The sequence below is a fragment of the Cygnus olor genome, chromosome 3 (assembly GCF_009769625.2).
Source record: "Cygnus olor isolate bCygOlo1 chromosome 3, bCygOlo1.pri.v2, whole genome shotgun sequence".
NCBI lineage: Eukaryota > Metazoa > Chordata > Aves > Anseriformes > Anatidae > Cygnus > Cygnus olor.
This window is the reverse complement of record NC_049171.1, coordinates 87,869,008-87,894,366: the sequence shown is the minus strand read 5'-3', so window position 1 is coordinate 87,894,366 and position 25,359 is coordinate 87,869,008. Positions and strand designations below refer to the sequence as shown.

The window sequence follows — 25,359 nt, the reverse complement described above, 5'->3', positions numbered from 1 at the left end:
TCATTATCCATTGTGAAACAAGAAGGTAGATCACCGGGGCATGATCTGGAGATGCATGCTTGAATCCATGCTTGGCAGAAGCTTGAGCTTTCTTGCCTTGGTATTTAACCAGAGATTTGGTGAAACTCAAGTTGTCTACTGCATAAAATTTATTCCATTTAACATAGAATGACACTCTGCCTCAAAAGGAGTCATAGAATTTTACAATACCCTTTTCTTAAAATTGCCTTGTCTTCCCTGCAAGGGTAAAATTACAATTGTGATGTGTGGTTACAGCAAACATGTACTCTCTTAAAATGTCTTTGGTGGTAGACGTAACAGTTATACACTGTTCAAAGCTCTGCTCTTTGATTCCTTGATTTTCAGACTTCTTAGGTATGCAGACACCTTAAATGACGGACGATATAGCATTTTCATGTTGAGATTTCCAATTTATTCTTCGATCACAGACTGATCTGTGGATGCTTCATACAAGCATTCAAAGGCTCAGAGGGATGACAGATACTGAGTGGACAAGGAAAGGAGAAGAGGATATGAGACAGCAAATGAGGGACAAGGAAGAAGCAGAGGTTGCTGAGCACTGATGGGATGAATAAGTTCTTTTGGAGTGCCTCTTGAGGCAGGCAGTGAAGCTAGGGGCTTGCAGCAGACAGGAAAAGTGAGGGAGCGACTGAGAGACAGATGGGATTGGACACAGACAGAAGAGGTGCTTGGGGCAGGATATTGACTAAGCATCAGAGAATCTCTAAACTGAGTTTTTGCCAACACAGTTGACTTGCAGCCAACTGGGTACGACCCTGCCTTTACAGGAACCCCTGAGAGCTCAACAAGGAGCTAGGGAGTGCTCCGAGAGCCTCCTGTTCAGAGAGCCTGGCGCAGCCAAATTGCTGAACATGGGGCCAGGCAGCAGTGGAATGTCACTGCCACAACAAAAGTTTGTCTGCACCTTGGAAGAAGACAGTCTCTGCAGCTGTTCAGTTTTCTTTGGCCAATCGCCATAAAAGCTCCATACCAGAACTGAACCACATGGGGTTCTTAAACGTTTCATGTTGTTGTTGTTTCTGACTTTTCAAAAAAAAAAAAAAAAAAACGATTCAAACTCACACAAAAACAGTCTGGAGATATGGAAAATCTGTTCCCCAGGCACAGAAAGGCGTCTGAATCCAGCAAAATTTCCTCAGGTTCTTTCTCTGATGGTATAAACAGTTATTCTCACTCACTTAACTAGAATTAAATTCACAGAGAAACTTCGTGTAAAGAACAGTAGCTTCTGCGGCTGGGAGCCACATCCTTTCTCCAGTACCTGGAATGTCACACATTCCTTTTGTTTTTGATCCTTTTGTTTCATCTTGTCTTTTTGCATGAAGCTGACTCCTGAAACTAACACCAGTACAAATACTAACACTGAAGTCATCAGTGCTCCCTTTAAATGATTTTCTTCAACTATATAATTGTTTTTATTAAAATGACAGCATGGAGAAACTAGTCATGGTAGAAAAGGAGTGCTGCTGCTGCAGAAGACTAGAAGTACCCTTGCTTCGCCAAGCTATTAAAATACTTTTCCAAGTGCTGGAGATGAAGTCTGATCTGTATTCCATACTCACCACCAATTACTTGTGAAGCACGGTCAACTGGTTTTGTACTTGTTGTTTTATTCTTCATTAAAAAAAGTTCCAAAACTACTCATCCTAGAAATAGATCTTATGATTTCATCCTTTTCTACTTAGTAAAACTGTGGCTTTTTTTTCTAATGAAGATTAACTTTGTACTACTTTATCATACGTGACGGTAACCCGTCCCTGGAAACTGTGCTACTTATTAACTGTCAGAGATCCAGACAGAGAGGATTCACTATTTATGGTATATCTCCTAAAATTAGATGCCGCTAACATTTTTTTTTTTTTTTAAGTTGTGTTTCTGTTCAGTTTTGCCTTTGTAATTTCTGAGAGTTTTATTTCACAAGGTTAGAAAGTCTTCCTCTAAATTTTGTTTGGAATAAAGTGTTTGGTTTCTACTAATAGCAGGCTACACTTTTTATTTTTTATTTTTAAAAACTATGTTCAACAGTGAGGCAAAACACCTGCTACTACTTTTCTTGCCGAGAAACTGAAGATATTTAACCATATCCTTTGTAAAGACTGAATGAGATGTATACATGCTGCCAAGAGAGTCCACGAACATGCTTTTAGCAATTGATTACCAAAAAACTTGGAATTGTCCTCATTACTTGGGATCATAAAATGCTGGCTTCTCCACCAATCGCTATTCAGATTCATTCTCTCTAGTCTACTTGACCATGCTCTTCTATTACAGTAAGAAAATGTTTCTTACAATTTATACCGTGATCACAATAAAAGTAAATGTTTAGAGATGAATAAGCAACAAAATATCTGTAGGATTTTTTAGTTACCAACAATAATTAAAACACAAATATTGTGTTTAATGCCATACCATATCTAAATATAGAACACACATTCTCTTACATCAGCACAACAGTAATACCCTTGCCAATAGTGTATTTCATGTCCTTAGTTATTATACTACTTATTACATATCAAGTTATACGTCAGGTGAAATAATAATGCTGTTTTTCCTCTGGTAAAAGTAGGGGAAGTAAATGCTATGGAGGTTTCCACACATCTTCTCTACTGAAGGAAGAACCTTTTCACTAGTCCTAAGTGAACTGATGAGAAGAACTGGCCTGTGAAAACCAGTCACATGAGGATTTACTGGCTTATAATTTGGAATAGAACAGCTTGCTTACTTCTTGAACACTTGAGATCCACCACCCATAGATTTAACACTGAGCTGTCTCTGCCCAGGTCTTCTCTTCTGCATGCATCCTGCTGAACTACTACAGCATAACTTTTTCCTCTTCAATACCATTACTTTTCCCACAAGGCTTCTTGCCTTGAAAAGTCCTCTCATCCGTAAGAACAGCCATTCTTCATCCAGTCAGGGGAATTTATGTTTTCTGTCAGCATCACTGACTACATAAAGCCACATATCTTCTTGGTATCATTGACCACAAGTCTCCTGTTTTAAATTAAGTGCAGGAGAGCAACATCACTAGCAAGCGTGTGCTTTCCATTAGCAACGGGACATTTCCTCGTGCTATAACCAAATAAAAACCTTAGGTGGACCTAAATTCCAGGCTTCTTGATGTTTCTCACCAGCATTATTACTGTAGCAACTTATAAGCATTTCTTATAAGAAAAATACCTGTATGAGCATACTTGTATATGAAGTGTAAGATGACTTTACCACTGCAAAGATCTAATTATTAAGATTTACTCAATTTCTGACATTTCGAAATGTCTGAGGTGCTATCATTGTCAGCATTTTACAATTTCTCACTGGAGCTAAGTTGCATGGATGCTTCATCTGGTTGTCAAGGTCTTGACAAGGCAAGTTCTGCTGTCTCACATCCAGCAATAAGAACATTTATGCAGCTCAGGCTTGCTGCTAATGCACATAAGACACTGTAAATTAAATGACGCTAAATACATATGGCAGAAGGGCTACCCATCTGAAACCTCTTAGAAGTCCAAATTCCAATCTCACTTTATTTGCATTTATAAATATTTCTTCTTTCACCTATGCTATAGGACAGAAATAATTTTTCATCTCTGAATAGACAGACTTTCATGTTATTACAGGCGTCCACTGGTTTCACGTATCTTATTATAAGGACATAATTCCCATCTTTGTCATCATTTGCCATAGTTATGTCAGTATTCCTTCTTTTTCACTAATTTCTTTTGCTTACAAAAATAATCCAATGTTCAGATGGCATCTTTTTTAAAAATCAAGAGAAGTAAAACAGCTTCTAACAAACATTAACTCTATTGTGTCGCCCATTTTGTACAGTTCCTGTTATACTTCTTATGACACAAACAGCAACATATCATGCCATGCATTTAAGAGGAAAAAAAAAAAAAGAGATCTTTAGGTGGCAGATTGATAAGTTAATATTATTTTTGCAGTATTACACCCAAACTGCTTTTCTTACCCAACTAGTAACAGCAAAGCAATGGGAATGCAGGGGGAAGCTCATGCATTACTATGACTTGTCTCACCTTCGCATGTTCGGCCATCTGCAGACACAGAAAAGCCCTGCTCACATATGCACTGGTAGGACCCATCTGTGTTCAGACACTCCCCATGAGGTGAACAGAGGTCAGATCTCTCACATTCATTGATATCTGCAAACAGAGACATTAATAGCTTTGCAAATAATCATTCCCTTAATATTAAGCCTAAGTTCAATTAGTCTTAAAAGAAGCTTTTGTATCTACTAGCTAGGCAAATCAGGCTCTTTTTCAGGAGTAACCAAATCTTGTGGGATCTTTTTTAAACTCTGTATAAGCATCAGTATGTTCTGATTTATCATACTCCCTCTATATCACTCTCTGCAACGAGGATGAGCAGATGAGAGTGATTTGTGAGATGTCAGGATAAGCTCTACACAAGCCAACATTTCTTCTGCATTAGGGGAATTCTCAGATGGCTCCATCTCACTGCTTCTTGATTGCTGTATGCTTGTCAACTTTGTCCATCTGGCTCCATGTGTTTGTGTTACCAGCAGGTCCGGAGTTGCACCTTTTCCAGCAAATTGATTTTATACAACTTAAAGCCAAATACTCATTTTTCTTTTTTTCTTATGGGGAGTGGTCCCAAACGTTTGGTATATAAGTGTTCGTAATCATTGTTCTTTTTCTGGAATTTAGAAAGCATTTTTCAAATACTGCCTTTCAAACTTACTTTTGTATCTAAAAAACAAACATTTCTTTCTGACTGATGTTTTCTTACCAACAAAACCTGCCGTCAGAACTCAAAGATCACATGCATTCATTCTTTCATTTTTTTTTCAAGAGGTACATTTACAAGAATTGTAAAAAATAAAATAAAATACAATAAAATGAAATAAAATAAAATAAAATTTAATTTGTGGTATTTTGCTTTACTGAAACCTTTAAGAAGTTTTCAATATCACACTGAGATCAAACACAAAATTAGAAAAAAAAAATTTACTCAAGATGTTTTCATCCATCATAACAGATAGCAGAATTTCTTACTCTTAACTGTGTCTTTTATTGCTTAGATTCCAGCCATCCTTAGAGCCTTACAAAATGCATAAAAGTAGACAATAATTTTGATAGACTAGACAAACTATGATTTCGGCACTATTATTTCAAGTCCCATAACACCATAATAGAATTTTCTTTAAATGCAGACTGATTGTATCTTGTATATAAACCTTCTAGGCCAGTGTCCTGAAGACATTGCACATGTGGAAAGACCAAAGGCAGCCTGGGGAAGGTAATATCCATATAAGGTGCTAAGGGAAAAGTCAGCGTGTTGCATTTCACACACACCTACATATATGAAGTCTTCTATGAAATCAAGGCAAATGTAGACCTATGGCATACTCTGGAAAGCTCTTGGTGTCCAAGACAGGTAAGTTGGGACATCAGCAAAGACAAATGCAGTACAGTACCTTCTCAGCAAGCACACTGTTCTCGAAACTAAGCCAGTTTTTTAAAACTGCCAGAAAAATACTGGAAACCATAACAGCTGATTACACAAGGGTAGAATGACATTTAAAAGACAAGAAAACAAAATTAATAATGTCAGGGAAATAGAGTTTAATTTGTCTGAAAGAGAACACTACATACTTTATGATATTTTGGACTCTTTTCAGCTTTGCTCCTAACCAAAATACATGTTCTTAATTTCTAGCCTAAATTTTAGTCCAGATTCAACTTTGCAGATACTGCATTGTGACAGATTTGCCGGTTTAATTCAAGAGTTCTCTACTTTCAATTATCATTTCTTTTGATGGTAAGAATGCTATGATTAAATTTCCCCTATTTTTTTTTTGTTACCAAAATACACAGCTTAAAATTATTCAATCTTTTCTCTTCCAGGCCATCATTTTTTTGAGTTCATCTCTGAACTCTTTTCAACTGATCAGCATCCATTTTGAATTTTGGGCACCCAAATGTCCAAGTACAACCATGTGCCAAGAGCAGCTGCATAAGTGCAAAATAGAGGTAAAAAAAGCCTTGCATACTCCTGATGCATATTATGCTTTTTCTATCTTCCAGACAGTGCATTAGTCCTACTGGCCACAGGGTTGCACTGGAAGCTCATATTTAGCTACCTATCTCTGACCCCTAAATCCTTTTCAATCACTGTGTCCCAGAAGGAAACCCACTATCCTACACGTATGATTGAGATTCCTTCTTCAGTATGTAACTGGCTATATTAAAATACATATTGTTTGCTCATACCCAGTTTACAATGTGTTCAAGATCACTCTGCACTAGTGTCCTATTATCTTCATCTTCTACCACACCCCTAATCTCTCCACACAAATTCTGTCAAAAATGTTTTTGTTTTTTTCTTGCTGTTACAGAATTCTGATATAAGAATTAACTTTCAGTCATTTAAAGATGTCTGTTTCACTGCTGTGTAAAGTATTTTGAAGGTACTACTGAGACAAAGTCATTTACAATATAAATATGGCTAGTTTTGTCCAGTCCAAAATACAGGACAAGAAAAATATATTCAAGATTTCAATCTCTGACTAATGAAAATTCTACTATTAGATCATGTAACAGCTCAACAGGTAACTTACACAGTAATAACCCTCTAAACATACTTAATTCTGTTAGTCATAGACCTCCCTTTATATTCTTTCACTGTGTCCGGTTCTTTGCTATTCTAACTTGTCTGTATTCATTGTATCAGCTCCCCTTTTCTTCCATTTGTTCTGATACTCATTTGGCTACTTCTCAAGCAGTTTCACTCCCCTTCTACAACAAATTCTTATTTTTCAACATTGGTGGTCTTTTTTCTCAAGTGTGGCACTCTTACCTGAAATGATTTCCAATATTCATTCACATTTTTCTGTTTACAATACTGTCTACCCCTTAGTTGGCGCCTAAGCGCTTTCAGTTTTGTGATATTCATTCATGTAGCCTATATACTTCTCCTTAACATAATGGAGTGAAGTGAATTAGATGGTAGGAAAGCTGGCACTGATTTATAGCTTGTGGTCAATTCCCCTTTATCTGCTAAAGTAAGGTCTAATACAGTACTTCTCTAAGTTGAATGTAATGTTTTCAGCATTAGAAAGCAGTCACATGTAATACTTAGAAGTTTTGCAAGGAATTTACTGTCGGTTGCATAAGATCTTCAACAAAGATCAGTTGGAATGTAGTCTCAGCTCAAGTCTAAACTGTGCATGAGAGGCGCCAAAGCAGAGTCCAAACTCCTGGTCCTCCAATCATTTAGAGCATGAAGATGGTACCACTTTCCAGCTCTGAGACCATTTCTTGTCTCATAAAAATGGATGGTAAAAGGGAGTGCTGAGGCATGCCTGGATGTTGTGCCAACACAGAGATAGCATTCTTCAGACCCAAAAGTTGGGAAGTACTTTTTCTGGATTTGGCAGTGTTGACTTAGCCTCAGGTAACACATTCTCTTCCTCCCCATTCTCCACAAAGTACTGCAAAATGTTTTAGAGATGAGAGGTTTACCTAACATGAATTGAGAATAGCTATACTGCTTTGTTACAACATCAGTTCACAAATATACAAGGTACTGTCAAAATAAATGCTACAAGGATTTGGGAAAATGCAGTACTGAATCTCTGTGAGTGCTAATATAGATTCTCTTTCAAGTTATGTAGGCTGAAATTTAAGCCTCTTGAACTCATTTCTCAACTTATATTTAGAGACAATGATATTAAGTCAGAAGAGTAAGAAAGTACTATCAATCATAAATAAAATGAGTTTATCCTCATTATCGTGATCTGTGACCTTCACAAGTTATGATTATAAACTTACATACTTATAAAATGATCCAGGTACTTTTAATAGCTATTTCATACCTTGACATCCCCTATTCGCTATCTGCTGGAAACCATCTGGACAAGTGCATTTGTAAGACCCATCAGTATTCATGCAGTTTCCTCGAAGGCAAACATCACTGTCTTGAAGGCATTCATCAATATCTGAAATAAAAATGTAACTGAATAATCAAATGATGTAAAACTGATGAATTCTTAAGTGATACTTCAACACTAATGTAGCAACTTGAAGCTACAGTGTCCTTTAGTAACTATGTGAGGATGTCCTCTTCATTTCTTTCACCGTATTATCAAATTTCTTGTTTTCTAGAAAGCTTTAAAAATTGAGTTTGTGGATCATTTCTTCTTAGCAAGCATACTGAACATGTGTCATTTTAATTTTTAATGAAAAATATCATAACAGACCTTTGTATCAATCTCTATCTTACTATAATGGTGACTGTGGCATTAGTAGTACAATTATCAAGAAAAGCCAACCAGCTGTGTTTGTCTTCCAAGACAGACACAAAAAATGCCCAGTGATACAAACTTGTGTTTTGAAAGATATATCTTCAGACATGTTTAGACCGCTGCACAAAGATCCCTGAGCCTGAACTGACCTGACTCAGATGTTGTCCAGAGCATGTGCAAGACCGGGCATAACTGGTGTGCCACACCAGACAAGACATGCCTATGGAGACTACTCACAAGAGAGCCACGTGGACAGAAGGCTTGTAGCACACAGACCACACTGTGTGTACAGCTGTGCTAATGGTCGTTTTCGCAGAGGCAGTTTATGTGATGCAATACAGCTATTTTGCAGGCTTAGCAGCTTCATTACAAAGCTGAATAGTTGCTTTTGCGTAGTGCTGCACCTAAGCCATAAATCCAGATGAAGAGGCAGGGCATGCAGGGTCCAGCTCCCAGCTGCCTATCCACCACATTCCCAGTGCCAAGTCCTCAGTCTATAGACTGCCCTAGAGTCTTGACGTCGATGGGGTAAACATACTGACACATAGCTGAGAAAGATTCAAGACAGAAACTAGGTAACAAAACAACCAAATATTTCAAGAACAGGATATTGGCATTGTCTTTACCAAAAGTCTTTTCTTTCCATTACCATTCAAAGGCAATGGCAGCCCAACAGAGGAAACAGAGCACAGGTACAGGATTAACTCAGCAAGTGCCTACATTCCAGTGATATTACACAGTTTTGTTTCACTACAACTAAAGATCACAAAGTACTTCATGACTGGGTCTCTGGTTTTAAAAGCAAACAGAAAATAAAAGAAAAATCTCAGAAGTAACTTGCCCTTTTCTCCTCAGTGATCTACCTTGTAATTAATCGAGTCTATTGCTTTGATGGGACAGAGTTTCTCCTGAAAAGTCGACAAAGAGTTTTTCCACTGCCTTGGAATATTCTGACTTCTTAACCACAGATTTGATATAACTAGAATTGTAACCTTTTCATGCATTTCAGGAATAATAACAATTGTAATTAAAAAAAGTATATGACCTCATTTCTACATTTATCTCTGGAAGGCCTACACTGTACATCAAAGTGCAACTAACCTTGGGATTTAATCTATTTGATTAAAATAAGAAATAGTGATTGCTTTCTTACATCTATGAATGTTATTGCAGATAAAACTGCACTTAATGCTGACAAAGTTGTGACCTTTTGATAACCACGTTTTATAATCATTTTTGACTGAGAAATAAATTGTGGTTTATTTGAAAAACAGCAATTAATTTTGACTGGGAGCATGAGAAAAAATTAACGACTCCCCTGCGCCGAGTTAATGCCAAGCCTCACAACAAGAAGGCGTTTTCTGCCAAACTCAGTCAAAATTCATTATTTTCCATATAGCAAAAACCTCCCTTTCTCTGATGGAAATCTTCACAGCTCCTATGGTTACTGCATAAGAATCTCGAGGAAAAGCAGAGACAATAATTCATTCTTGAAGTGTTCAGTACTTTTTAATCACCCTTCACAGGTGTACATCTAGAGCATTTGGGCTAGCAAAATCTCTGAAAGCTGCTAGGGGAGCACTGGAGCCTCTTGTATGCTTTAGACAAGACTCTTTCCAGTGCCCCAAGTTCTTTGAGATGTACAGTCTATATGTAAGTTCAGCTAGTGCATATACATATTTCTGAAGGTGAAGAAAATCAGAAGAGGTGAACTTACAGCAGATAAAGTAGTTGCATAAAGCATTCTTACAGAGAGCGGAACTAGCACGGTGCGTTCACACTTGGTTTCCAAGGTGCAAAAAGCAGTCCATAATGTCATGTACTTCAGAAAATACTGAAGGGATATAGTGCAAGTACTGAAGAATTTCTTCTACTTCAAGAGATGGACAGATTTTGTGGAGAACTTTTAATACTTATGAAAATCTTAAGTGAACAAATTGTCTCTGCAGAAATTAACCACTTTGTCACTGGATGGAGCAGCTGTAGACTTGGTTACAGACTCTTGTGAATGAGACAAAGGCCGTGGGGTAAGGGAACAGCTTTACCTGTTTTCCCTGTATGATCCAATTCCTCCTCTTTTGCCTTGAGAGCTTCTGAAATTGTTTTTTCTTGAAAATTGCCCTTGAATGGGAACAAGGAAGAGATGAAGATAAAGTAAAACATGGACCTCTCCTGACAGCCCACATCACAGTGATGGAAAGCAGCAACAGTTACTGTGACTTCCTGGGCTGTATGAAATGTGTCAAAGCAGACTGAAGAGAAGTTCTGGAAACTAGAATGGATTTAAATTAATTTCTATATTTCATTTGCTCTTCCTCACTACAAGATTGTTTAACGAACAATTTTCCAAGCTTACACTCTTTTGACAGCATTTACTAGTTCAAAATCTTTCTCTGCGGACTTAGTGGTTTGTAAGGCCTCTCGCTGAAGCAATCTAAATGCTTGAAATGGTTATGCATCCCTCTCATCCACCCTGTCCATATCTGCTATGCACAGAGGAAATAAAGAAGACCGTTTCAATAAAGAAGACTGTTTCTTGTCGAAGGCTGACAGGCTAAAAAGTCATAAATTAAACTGAAGCAATAAAAAATTACCATCACACATTAGGGAAAAAGAAAATCTAAGGTAAGAACAGCAAAGTACTAGTGCAGGCTGCTTGAAGAGATATTTGGAATCTCATCTGTTGAAGTCTGTTAAGAGGAGGTGAGATGAGTATCTGTCAGGAATGACACCACACAGTCTGTTCTGTCTTTAGGAGGCAGGCTTGACCTTGATTGGACCAAGAATCTTTGATTCTTGACAGTGCATCTCCGCATCTGTCACAACTCATGAACATGTGAAGCCAAGTGAAAACAAAATTCTTTGACACAAGTTTCTAGTGCCTTGCATCGTCAGCCCACATTTCTTGCAGCTGATGCAAGTGATACTGGTATTCACCAGGAATGCTGAGATGATCTTAAGTTCTTCTGTGACTATATTCTCCAAACCGATCAGTACCGAAGAGATTATAAGATATCCTTATTGCCTCGTTGGTGAGAACTTCAAGATATGTTGTCACTCATTAAATGTGGACAATCCCATACCATCAGCACTGATAAAGTCTGGTCTGATATCATAGATTTGTCTTGAGAAGACAGCACTGTGTCACAGCTTGGGGGAACTGCTCTTTTGCCTGGATCAACTGAAGAGGAGGATTCCTGACGTATTGCTCTGGGTGAGAGGGTGGTAACAGCCTCCTAGAGTGCTGTGTGCATGATAACCTAACAGCAGAACACACAGCAGGGAGAACAGCAGTAAGGAGCTCTGTCTTTTGCATGGTATTAGCAGCTACAGGAAGCACACCAGAGACCAGAAAGTTTATTTATGCTAATACCACACCTACAGTAACAGCCTAACTGAGAGTTTTTTCCTGTAGGGTAGGAGATAAGGAAATAACTGAGGTAGAATTGTTTCTGGAGCTCACTTATGAGAAACCTCACATGCTCAGGATGACTGTGAGTAGTGCAGCAAAAGGCTATATGACCTGATATGATACAACAATGGAGAAGAGGGAGCAGGTTTGAAATAATTCATTAGAAAAAGTATCTGCTTGCCAATTACTGGACATTAAGCTGTTCTACTTGAGAGATAATAGAACGTGGCTGTTTTGTATAACATAGCATTTCTCCCTAAATTTGCTATAGTTCTTTCACCTCTTTTGTTTTTAAAAGCTCAGTACACAGATTGCTTTCTGAGACAGTGAAAGCTGTGAGCTCCACCAGATCCCCTTAAAGCTCATCTTATACTGCGTATTTTCTCTTGCCAGTGCACATGTGGGATTCAAGCTTCCCCAAACCAGTTGAAGAAATTTTCTCTTAGCAGGATCCCATGTGAACAGAGTATGCTGGCAGAAGCTTTTGTAATACAGAACCAACATAGAGCTCTGCAACAGAATTTGAGCAACAAGATTTGGAAAAGCTTAAGTGTTTTGGGTAACAATGTCAACTGCTCTTTCAGTCTTACTGTTGGAAATCCACGTGCTGATTTCTTGTATGTGAAAAGATGACAGGCACTATTTCTAAGAAACAATAAATATGGGTTGTGCAGGAGGGGACTGTTGAACAGTTGACAGCAAAGTACTGCAAAAGAAAGAGGAGCAATATATCTTTCTACCCCACTTGCAAAAGAGTTCATGCCTACGGCTGAAATACACAAGATCTTACTGAAAAAAATGAATCAGTAGCTTAAGTCCACAAGCTTACCTTCACACTGATCTCCGGTAGAAGATAATGCGTAACCTTGGCTACAAACACATCTAAAAGACCCTTCTGTGTTCCTGCAGTGTCCATTCACACAAAGTGACCTGTGCTGGCATTCATCTATATCTGTAGCAGAAAAGACAGTGATGATATAATACATCTGAAAACACAGATTACTGAGCAAATAGTGCAAAAACCATCTTTGAACAAAACAGCAAAGGAGTGTGTCAATATGAAGTACTGTTTCTCTTGGTCTTATATTTATTAACAAACACAGACAGTCAACATAATGCATAAAAATATATGAAATTGCAGATTGGATGTTTTCCTCAAGGTGACTGCATTCACAATTCTCTCCCATAGTGTCAATATCCGTCAATACACAAACAGGTACCCACAGACAGACACGCTGCTTGTGAATTCTTTTTGTTTCTCTTGTATCTGGCAAATGTAACAAGCCAGCTGCTCCAGTGAGTCAGCAAAACCCACAAAATACTTTCCAGCGGAATCACCACCTTTTAACAGGGTATGGTTTTCAGATACACACTGACAGGCTCTTCTCCTATTCAGCTGTACATTGAGGCTCCTTTAAATACTTGCCTTGTAAAAGTATTAATCCTCTAAGTATGGGGAAATGTCTCTGCTTCCACAACTACTGCTAATCCCTCAGTGCTTCAGTTCTCATAAACTGGGGTCAGCCGGGTTACCAGATGGACTTGAACACTGAACTTAAATTTTCATATGAAAATGTCAAAACAGTGGAGGGTAGCAGCACTTTGAATTCAGAACACAGCACATCCTCTATGAGCTAGGAAACCTGTTTTCACTCTCTTACTTATAAAAAGTTTGTGAAGAAACGGTAATTAAATCTATATGGCAGGTTGTTAGTCACTTCTAGGATTTAGGCACGGCTGCATGTTGTTCCGAAAATATACTGCAATTCAAACAGGAGAAAGTTACTCAGTGAGTTTTTTCTGGTCTGTGTTATGGCTATGTAGTCTGACCTCTGGAATAATGGTCCCTTGTGACCAGAGAAGTTTTGAATTTAAGGATCACTGAATTCTGTGGGGCTGCATGAAGTATCTGGGCACGTGTACTGATCCTGACTTTAGAAGGGTGCACTTTAAGAAGAACTGTCTGCACATGCCAGCACAGCTTGGCAAAGGCTCTTTTCCATGAAAGGCTCAGAGGAAGCAGTCAAACTTTGTCTACATACTTTCCCCAAGACTGGTCTGCTCTGTGTCCTGGACAGCACATTTAACTCACTCAAGCCACTTAACGTACAGTGATGTTTTGTTTCAAATTTCCTGACAAAGTTAAATGAATGATTATTTAGTTTTATTGTATTATTTTACCTCTCAGAAGGCTGAATGTGTTTAGTGCTATATGCAGACACTTATGGGAAGGGAAAATAAAGAAAAAAAACAGCTGACAAGAAACTCAAGTTTCTGTGTGCTTCTGCACCTTGGAGACATTATCCCAGATTTTCACTTCTGGTGGACAGGTTGCAAGGAGTCCCTAATGCCTGCTGTTCAAGTAGGAGAAGGATACTCATACTTTATATATGCACTCTGTGCTCTCTTCTCAGACTGCTGTGCTCTGGCTTCATAGCCAATTTTGTTCCACTGGAGCAGTACCAATGGGAATTTTAGATGTGGAAAAATGCAGGACCTGACACTCTGGAGATACAGGTACTTATTCGTAGAAATATGATACCACACTCACTTTCTACTGAGTATGTTGCTTGAAAAGCAGCGATACCAAAGCAGGCATCAGCTCAGCATTTAACTGACACTACTGAGTTCCAAGAGAACGTAGCTTGGGTTTTGTGATTCCACTCCCACACGAAGAAAAAAAGATGAAAAGAAAAGCAAATGCCACACTAAAAGGTTAAGACACAGCAAAAGCCACTGTCTCCAAACCTCGAAAATGACAAACGTCAAGCATTTTGCAGAAATTCCAACCAAGTAACATAAATATTACTAAACATTGTTGATTGGCTTTATAACCCCAAATGTTTTATAACAAATCACAAAATGTATAATGTGGCTACGTAAGAAAATAGAAAAACACATTCTTCTTACATTTTTGGTAATTTAGCCTCAGTGTTGTACTTTTGTTGTCTCCATGAGGAAGAATACTATTAGATGAGAAATGTTATCTAGAATTGCAACCTTATAGAATTTTAATCATATTCCTTCCTACCTTCACACTGATCCTCTGATGCAGAGAGTTTGAAACCTTGACCACAAATACATCTGAAAGACCCCTCAGTATTTTCACAACGTCCATTTGTACAGAGATTGCCATACTGACATTCATTTATATCTGTGAATACAAACAAAGCATAAATGTATAATTAACTTGGTTACAATATCTCTCAGGTGGGTGTGGGAATTGCTTCAAGTTCTGTCATAAGCATAATCACAACCAGTTTTCCTGTCTTTTTGACCTTGTCAATTCTGTAGCAATTCTGATTAAAAAAAAAACAAAAAAAAAACACCAAAGGATTTGAATTTGAGCTGGCCTGTGCTCAAAGTATACTCACAATCCACATGACTAAAACAAAGCTTTAATCCTAGTACTGTAGTTCAGGTTAACAAATCTCATTTGTTTTGCTTTTTAATAGGGTTTGTACTATGAACTGTGTGCCTACATCATCCTTACCTAAATAAGATCATTTTTGCCCATAATTTTCCCACAGAGGCTTAAGCCTGACCACTGTGGCTTTAGAGTAGAAAAGAGGTCAGCATGTGCTGGCACACTCATTCTTGCATTGCATTGATTTACTCTTAGGAAGTATACATAACTATGATAAAAGCACAAGCAGCTGCCAATACCTTGTAACCATCATCACTAATCCTGCTATTGCAAGAAACAGTCCAGATAACCCCAGTTGCAAACACAGCTCAAGCTGGCAGGGCTGTGTTGGAAACCGTTCTCACTGAAATCACTTTTGAAACATTTGCTCTTGTCACAGCTCCCACCTGCTGCCTCTGCTCATTTACGTGGAGTGAGGGAACAGGAAGGTTCTCCTTGGAGCAAGTTCCGAACTCAACCACACTTTCTGCTGTTGAGTTTTTGCTGTTTTTTAAAGCTAGGTCAATTAATGTACAGGAGTTAAGAGTTCTCCAGTGCATAGATAAAGACTATATACAAAACACGTGCATGTTACACATTACTAGATAATGTTTTTCAAATGCACTTAAGGGAGGTAGGTTCTAAAAGACATAGCTAACACATGAGGAATTTCAAGAGGATTTCTGCACTTCATGCAGATCCCTTGTAAGGCTAGTCTATACAGGCAACAAAGAACTCTAATCAACTAAGACTTTATAATTAAAGTTTTAGAAGCAAAACCTCTCAATCCAGTTGCAAGCCAACCTTTATTTACAGGAAGACTCAAAAAGAACTTTTTTTCCCTTTTAACTATTGCACAGACACATTTTCATCTTTCTCTGAAAGGAGAATATTAACTAGATGGACCACTCTGTTCAGTCAACATGAAAATTGCTGTGTTACTACTTCATCATTTTCAGGTATTCCTTCTGAATGCAATTTGTAGAAAAGAACAAACAAACACTAAAACAAACAGATAAATAACAACTTTCTTATAAACCCAGCCAGAATTAATTCAGAATTCTAAACTAATCAGTATTGTCTTTTTTCTAGCGGTGGTTTTCATTTAAACAAAATAAAAGTTAAACTTCCAAATTTAATTTATTTTGAGGGTGTAGTTAGCAGCAAACAGGTGCCCCTCTTTCTATGGAAAAAAATGTATTTTTCAGCTCTAGTGAAACAGAAAAAATTAAACCTTATTTGCTTCTATGTCAGAAATCATATTACTCTCAATTATACTGTCTTTTGCCACCATAAAGTACACAAAATCTGTCAACATAAAGTAAAACTACTGATTATTTGAGGCACTTGAGCTATTTAGGCAGCTGTAGAACAGGGAGAGATGGAAAAAGATTAAAAATCTTTAATTCATCTCATAACTCTTATTAGCTATTCTGAAAATCTGCAGCGAGTATTTTCTTTTCATTTATTTACCACTCATAGCTCTTCACATGGTACTGTACAATCCAACTTTTGACAAAGCCCATCCATGCTCAGACACAAATGAAACCACCATTTTATCCATATTTCAAATGATCTGTCTCTGTCAATAAAGCCCCTTTGTTAGAGGCTGGCTAAGAATATGAAGTGGCCTCCACCCTGATGACAGCACAGATCTGCAGGTCTTCTGCTATGGCAGTTCAGTAGGCAATACTACTTCCATCCTTCTGCAAGACTAATTTCTAAGATTCCTTCCTACCATTTCAAAATGACCTCACCGAACAAAATGGAGAACACAGAGAACCTAACTCAGCAGTTAGGCAAAAAAACTTCCAAATGAATAACAAACCTGCTTCTTACAGATTGCTTGTCATCTGCTTTTCTCCAAGCTACTTGAAAACAAAGTTGGCCATATAATTTCTGTTTTTTTAGGTGGGACTAAAAGATCAAGAGACTTCCCCGTAAAACCAGCAAAAAAGCCAGGAATCTAGGTCTTCGAAGGTGAAGTCCAGAGCTGTACCTGACTCTCTCAAAGTTCCTTGCAGCAGGGCTAGGAGTATATGGATCAGCTCTGCTGACCTCTGTATTAGTTTTGAAACCTCTTGACCAGATTCCTAACACTTTGCAAGCAGAATATTCTTAGTTAACTGTGTAGCTGCAAAATTCACCACAGTAATAACAATGAGGATGAAGTGGTCTAGAAATTTTTGTAAGCCTTTTTATTATTTTTCCATTTATTCCTTAATACACAGAAGTGTGCTCTAAATTCAGATACTATTTATTTTCATTATATGTCATGATACATTACTGTATTTGAATGTATGTATTTGGAGAGAGAATAATTTAAAAAAATAGGGATTGCATGTAAACTTAAAAATAATTATTTCAAATAGTCCCTGCACAACACGAACACATGATGGGATCTTGGACAGTAGCAGCAATTGCAAGACAGTAAGGAGGCAGGGTGTGCTGGTGTCATTTTTATTTCTTCCGCTATGCATCTCACATTGGATATTCCTAATTAAACTGCAGTTAAATATATTCTATATAAGTCTGAAGTGATAGACTTGCCTTCATTAAATGACAGGAGATATGTTCTTGGATTTAAATCCTGTAAGGCTAAAATATAAACACCACTGAAGACCTGTAGAATTGTTATGCTATACTTTCTAGGGCATCAAGTGCCAGCAGAGGAATGAGCTGAGGTAAAAATAAATAAATAAATAAATAAAATACTGAAAACAGCCCTGGGGAAAAACAGAAGAGCTTCAACTGACCTAAACTAACAGCAGAAACAACTGAATTTACGGAACAATGGACTTAAATTCCCATCATAGATAACTTGGCATATATTTTCCTTTGCAGTGTATTTAAATGATACCATATTGAAAGGCTGTAAGACAAACTCTGTCTGCATTACATTTTCTAAAATGCATATGGCTCATCTCCAACATGATGTAAGTCTACGATAAACAGAAAATGAACACTGATCACATCACTAATGATGTGAGTGAGACGTCTAGGCTTAGAACATTCCACAAAACAAAGGGAAACTATATGCAGTGATAAAAGGAAAAGAAGCATCTGTATCTTGGAACAAATACTTATCCCTTATGTGAATTAGATTTGTTTGTAAATCTGAGCAAAGCAATGATTTCTTGCCTCTCAAATCTACTCCTACTAAGTTGGTTAACAAGAATGGAACAAGAGAAAGGTATACCATGGAATTTCAACAAAGCTGTTTTCACAAACAGGCATAGATATCAAACTTGGTATCAGAAAAGAACACAAAATGAAGGTAAGTTTACATTAAAAAAAAAGAAAAAAGAATTAAATAAAAGGAAATCTTTGAATGTTTGTAACAGAATGAACGTGCCACATTCCTTGCAAGGACTGCAGGAATCCAGGCAGGTGGGAAGAAGCAAAACAAAGATGTATATCAACAAATGTGTGCTAAGAGAAAAAATCAATCTCTTTTAAACATTTTATAGCTTGATATAACTCAATTAAAACCTATGAAATTACCTGAGAAATACTTTCCTGCACAATAACTCAAATGGTAAGACCAAATAATGCAGCTAAGGCATGCTGATAAATTGTTAGAGGGATGTTCAGACAGAAATGCTGTGCTACAATATGCCTTCATTGGCCAACAGAGTGATTGAAAAGACAAAATCTGTACAACAAAAACAGTGGCGAGTTCTGACAGCCACACCATACATATTTCAGGTGCTTCACTGCAACCTAGCTCTAGTCTTGCTGCAAAGATCAAAAGCCCATTTGTGGTTGGAGCAGAGTAGATGCCCACCTCCCAGTGTTACTTTAACGCTCTTAGACTGCTTCATGAGCTGAAACAAATCACAGCAATGGGGAGCAATTAGGAAATAAACTGTTGAAGTACACTGCCAATCTGAACAACAATAATAATGAAAAGACTACCTATGTAGGGTATTATCATTCTATGTTTAAGTAACATGGTTACTCAAACAACTGTCACAAATTATAGTGCACATGTGTATATGCACACATTGCAGACAGGAATATTCACAACAGACAGATCTTTCACAACTGAGGTCAAATTCAAGTTTCCAAGCAGCGCCACAGGAAATAACACTCAAAATTGCAAAAGATTTAATTTCTTTTTGCGCATTAATTCACTTTTCTCAGATTAATTCTACTTATTTCAAATAGCTAAAAATTGATTTGAAAAAAAAAAATCTAACTATTAAAAACAAATAGACAAAAACAATGTGAAAAATCTGTCCTAAAAAACCTAAACAACAAGTGAGAAAGACAAGCTGTTAAAAGATGTGCTTAATAACACAAGGTTTGCTGGAAGTACAGATAAGTAAGGTATTACTAACATGTGCTATGAGCAAACTCCCATATCCTGTTGAAGAGCCTGCCAGTCACAGTGATGTGTTAGCGCTCTCATGACTTTTCTATTTGCAAAATACCTCCAAAAAATGGCTTAATAGCATTTCATTGATGATACATCCCTTTCAGACCTGTATTTTCTATTTCATTTTTTTTTAAAACTAAAATTGTATGATTTACAGTGTAGATTTAATGTTCATTTATCTACAGTAAAACTATATTTCCTCATTCATCCTGTGTCTGGAGAACTTAAAATAATTTCAAATTCATTTTCTCTTATTTTCAAGTATTATTGAATGAAATGGGGAACCATGGCACAAGTGCTATCATCAGGTTTTAAACATTGATAGAATAGGAAATACAGCATCTTGGAACAAGGAACTATAACCAGAGATACAAACAGTACTGAACATACCATGGCCACTGTCCATTCCAGCCTCTGAATCCCACTCTGCAAGGAATGCACTGGTAAGAGCCAGGAGCATTAATACACTGTGCATCTGGACAAGTAGTTGGGGTCATGCATTCATCAATGTCTTCAAAAGAGAAGATAAAAGAAAATATAGGTCAAAACCGTAACAGAACACTGAACAATAAGCCAATCTGGTTATTCCAACTGAGTTCATGTTATAGTCATAAATTTAAAGAGTTTTGTACTTTCTGTAAGATACCCAGGAAGGTACAAGTTCGTACAGATTTGTACCAGTGAAGGGGCATCTATGAAAAATAAATTAGACAACAGTGCATGCAACAGAATCTGAATTTTCTGTTATACTGCCACTTCTTGGTAGGCCCTGTATAACATACAGCAGATCAGATTTCTGGCTTAGATGGGAATGAATACCATTGTTTGTGTCACCCTTCTACCATGTCGAAATGTCCTCAGGTACCTACCTCCTATTGTCTCTCTCAGGAGTGTTTGTAAGTGCACTGCAGTAACAACAAAATTACTGGCTTCTCAATGCAAAGAGAAATTTGGTAGTCTCCTATCCCCTAGAGTTATGCAGAAAAGTAGTATGGGGACTATGAATTTAATCGTGTGAATGGTAATCAGACAAGTTGCTTATAGGGAATAGGGAATTAATTATGTCCGAAAGAAGGCACAGGCAACATACACATCTCTGTGAGGCTGGCAGCATTTAGGGTGACAGAGGGACTTGTTGCATCACAAGAGATTGCAGTTTACCCATGACAAAGAACCAAGATAGGTCCTGAAAAGCTCAAATATCTCATGATCAGGCTCTGAGCATCTACCAATAACTTCTTATCCTGCACTGAAGAAAATTCCAATACATCCAATATTTTCAATCTAAAAGAGACTGCATACAAAAACTGTCATTCAAAGACAAGCTGCTGTTGAGTGACCTGTGATTAGATGATAACGGAGTTAAAATTGCATGGGCAGCCTCAATCTAGCCTGCTTGCAGACTTGACTATCATTTTATGACATGGTCTGTAATGATACAATTATAATATTTTCTACCTAAGACTTGCTTCACACAGTGCATGCAGCTAATGAAATACTCAGAGCCTTAGTTATCTCTAACACCAGCTCCCTAAGTTAACATCTCTGCTCCAAGCCTAGATGTTGTGTCTTCAGCAGTTAAGGACTGCTACTCCACCACAGAGTGTTAAGGGTAGCAATTTACTCCTAGCTTTGGGAACAAGCTTCACAGAGGAAATTTGCCCCCAACACTTGTACTTTAACTGAATAATGCTCCAACCTTCAGAGAATTGGACATCCCAGCTCCAAACTAGACACTGGATCTGTGCAAATCACATTTTTGTATAGAAACATGACAATCCAACAGAGTACTTTCTCATAAAAACAGCAGCAGGCCTCCTGAGCCTCTACAATGCAGCCCTGCAAATGCTTCTCAGTGAAGCAGCTATGAGATTTTTAAAATTTATTTATTTTAAATAACAAACAACCTTCCTCTGAAACCTGCTCTCAGAACTGCCTGGACTGTATTCACCTTCAAAACACACAACATGAATTATGCAATTTGTACAGAAATTTTCAGTCAAAATAAAGGCTAAATGCTCAAAGCTTAAAGAAATCACCAGAAGTTTTTGTAGGAATAATTAATTGTATGTAATAACGTTTCACTACGCCTGTAACACTGTTCTACATGAACAATGAACTTAGCGAGAAGAACATGTATGCAAACTCTGTCTCCCCAGCTGGGCTCACAACACAGCTTGCGTGGATATAGCTTGAAGGCAGAATTATGATAGGGTGAGGAAATGTAAATGAACAGTGTGTATTGTGTGCAGCTTGGAGGATTCTTACCTTTGTTTTTGATGTGTGGAGGAGGTGGAAAGAAGTTATTTGTGGAATTTGGAATCTGTCAGTAGTGTGACTATAATGTGTAGGTGTAATGACATGGTGAAATGATTCCCTGAATGTGTCATTTCCTTGGTTTGATGGATTTAGTGTAGGAGGGTTTTTCCCCAAAGCAACCTTAAATAACTTCCAGCAGAAAATGTGATTTTGGAGATTACATATTTTTAAGCTAAATAATAGAGGACTACACCACACTACTTAAAATACAAGCTAATAAGAAATTCGATGCACTGTGATATTCTGATTTTTAGCTTGTTTTAGAGTCCAATACATTCCTGTCTGACAGAGAAGATTTGCAAAAGCAGTTGTAAGAGCAGAGTGGGTAAAGCATTTATTAAACAGAAAAAAAAAATAATTGTCTGAGTAGAAAGTGGAATCTCTTAGCAATGCTCAGAGCAGCAAATATACCCACAGCAGCTTTACATTGATCATTTGTTAGGCAACCTAACATGTTAGCAATTTTATTCTGTCATAAGTACCTTAGAAAATGCATGTACAAAACTATGTTTAAAAATAAATAGCTGCTTGTGGTTTTTAGTTCACAATTCCTGTTGAAAATGAAAAAAGAACAACAAAATAGGCAAAAACGGCACACTGGAAAATAATGTGTAGTTTTGAAGGTCAGACATCATAGGATCTCCTGCAACATGAAATATCTGCTAGGTATTTATTTCCAAACAAGAAAAAGAAAGAGGAAAGGGGAAAAAGGAAAAGAGAAAAGTTCATTTTATCATTTGCTGCCTGTTCTTTTATTTATTTATTTACTTTTATTAGGAAAAACAATGGATCCTTTGGAAACAAAAGACTTCGTAAAGTGGACAGGTAAGGAGGGAATAGTAATAAAGTTAACAGATTCCATGTCAAGAGCTGCTAAAATAGCTGTCCTGAGATGAAACGGTATGAGCTACTTCAGGTTCTGTCCTCAGCAAGGGAATTCCTTTGCAGCATCTTAAATCTGAATAATAGGAATTGAATTACAGTTGCAGAAATCAAATAACTGAAAAGGTTGGAGAGTACTCAAAAGGTTTCTTGTTTAAGATTGCTCCCTCTGAGAATTCTCCCTTTGCAGCTCAAGCCTCTGTGCAGAGCCTCCCTTGAACAGCAGGCAATGTTAATCTTTCCAAACAGTGGTAACATTTGGCACTTTTTATGATATGAATAAATTGTAACTTCACTTCATTGTCCCAGACATACTGCAGATAAAACAACCAATATCCTTCTGAACATTGTCATTTTTTGCTGTTGTACGTGGGGAAGTGAAATGACCTGAAGACAAATTAAATGAAGAAACGTGAGAGAAATCCAACAGTAAGATTAAGATAGAGAAATTACCAATGGAAATAAGCACAGAGTGGAATGGGGAAAGGAACTCTGAACGCAATAGATATAAAACTACTGTGCCAAGAGATTCCATCTGAAAAGAAATAGCAAATAGAGATAGAAATTACTTAAAAGAAATGTATCAAGTAGAAAAATAATAAGCATGCAAATTCGCTGTGGCATAGTTTTAATATTTCTAATGACCAGCTTTCTTTAAAAACAAACAGGTGTAAAGTTTACTGCTGAGATCAGAAAGAGCAGTCCATAAGAAAACAGTCATCATGAAGAAATGGCTCCTCCTATTGCAGTTGTTTGGTTTGGCAACCGTTACTGTGTTACTACTGGTGAAGAGTCCAAGCTTACCTTCACATTCCCCTCTCCTGTTCATTTGGTATCCACTGTCACAATATTCACACCTATACGAGCCAACAGTATTTATACAGAAGCCTTCCCCACAAGTATCAGGTCTTGAACATTCATCAAAATCTGCAGAGATGAAAAAGAGAAGTTAAGAGAAACTTTGTTCCACCACAAAATTACCAAATGCTTGCATCTCCCCTAACCTTTTCTTTAATTAAACAAATAAAAAAGCTCAAATTTTCAAGCTGTTTGTAAGCCACAGCCGTAAAGCACTTCTTATTGAGCAGTTTCATCTTTACTTCATTGCATGTGACTGGAGAATAAAGTCTAGAAACAATCAGGCTGTTGGAAGAAGTACAGTGAGCGCCTCTGTGGTTGCAAGCACATTGCTCGTCACTGAGTGCATGCTGTGCTCAAGGGAGCGCTAACCTAAGGAAGATCACAGCTTCTTCAATGTGTTTCTGTTACTATGTAAAGTCCACAGATGTTTGCAGCTATGCTTAAAAATATGGTTTGTTAAAGCAGCTAGAGATTGAAAGAGTTTTGAATATTTGTATTTCCCACCACAGAAAGTGTTTTTACTAAATGGTAGTTTTCCTAAACAAATATGATACTGAATAAATTCTTGCTTTTCAACAAATGATCATTTTGAAAAGTAGGAGAAACCACTCACATACTTTCCTCTCCACAATACCTGGAGAGAGACAGTTAAAACACTTCCAGACATCAGACCAGTACCGATGACATTCAGAAAAAAAGTTGAAAAGGGGACTTCTGGGGGGGGGGGGTTGGATAAAAATACGAAAATTAATCAAGAAGCCTTTTTTTTTTTTTTTATAAAGTAGAGCAGTAATTACCAACGCAGTCAGTTCCATCTTCACTGGCCATGAATCCAGCTTGGCAAATACATAGGAAACTTCCTTCTGTATTTTCACAGCGTCCAAGGGAACAGAGATGAGGTGTCTGATTACACTCATTAATATCTATAAAAGAAATAAAAATGTAAGACTGTAGAATAACATATTTAGTTGTGATTCTTTTTGTTCATTCTGTGCCATGCTTTTGAAAGGACTGATCTTGTAATTATTTTAACTATTTGAAAAAGTATATGCGCTCCTCTCCCTTAAAGCTTCAAAAAAGATGCATTAAATAGTTTTGGTTGGAAAAAAATGCTCTTACTGGCATAGACTATATGAATATTGCATTGGCCTGAAGAATGTGACATGATTACTATTCAAATCACTACCCTGAGTGTAAGCTGAGCAGAAGCTGCAAGCATAGTACATTAATACAATTTGTATGAAATAGAAGGCTTTTAAGTTGCCATTTGGCTATGTATATGCATGCAAATTATTTTTTTTTAATATGGCAGTCGCACCTGATAGCCTGTGCATCAATTTGAAGTTACTGAGTTTTAGGTAGTGTGAAAAGTTGATAGTATATAGTCTTGAAACATGATATAATAAAGTCTTCCTGATCCAAGTTACAGAGGAACCAGCATACTCTGAATCAAGGAAAGGGATTGATAGGCTGCTTCCAGATCTGAAATGGCTTATTCAGAGCCTGTCTGGGCTTTGAGCGGACAAAGACCTCACTTACAGATCTATTAATGTGCTTCTGGGATGCTTACAGTATTCTCTTTTTTTTCCAGCAAGTGGTTGAAAGGAAAGGCCTAACAAAGTGACCGGATTTAGTTCAGCTGCAGAGCTGGTAGCTGGTCAAATTGTTCTGAGAAACAGGCATTACTTCTGTCATTCCTTCTCCAAACAGAAGTGTATTTCTTCCTAGCAGTCTGACAATTTTAGATACCTAATACAAAACCGCGAAGA

General features: G+C 37.4%; 1 protein-coding gene across 1 annotated transcript in view; it reads right to left on the bottom strand.

Moving 5' to 3' along the window:
* Positions 1-25,359, bottom strand: part of LTBP1 (latent transforming growth factor beta binding protein 1) — a 202,148-nt gene that overhangs the window by 38,337 nt on the left and 138,452 nt on the right. The window contains 8 exon segments of the mRNA XM_040551251.1: positions 4,080-4,205; positions 7,901-8,023; positions 12,571-12,693; positions 14,773-14,895; positions 15,290-15,294; positions 19,925-20,039; positions 23,534-23,656; positions 24,388-24,513. Coding sequence (XP_040407185.1) covers positions 4,080-4,205; positions 7,901-8,023; positions 12,571-12,693; positions 14,773-14,895; positions 15,290-15,294; positions 19,925-20,039; positions 23,534-23,656; positions 24,388-24,513 — 864 coding nt within the window.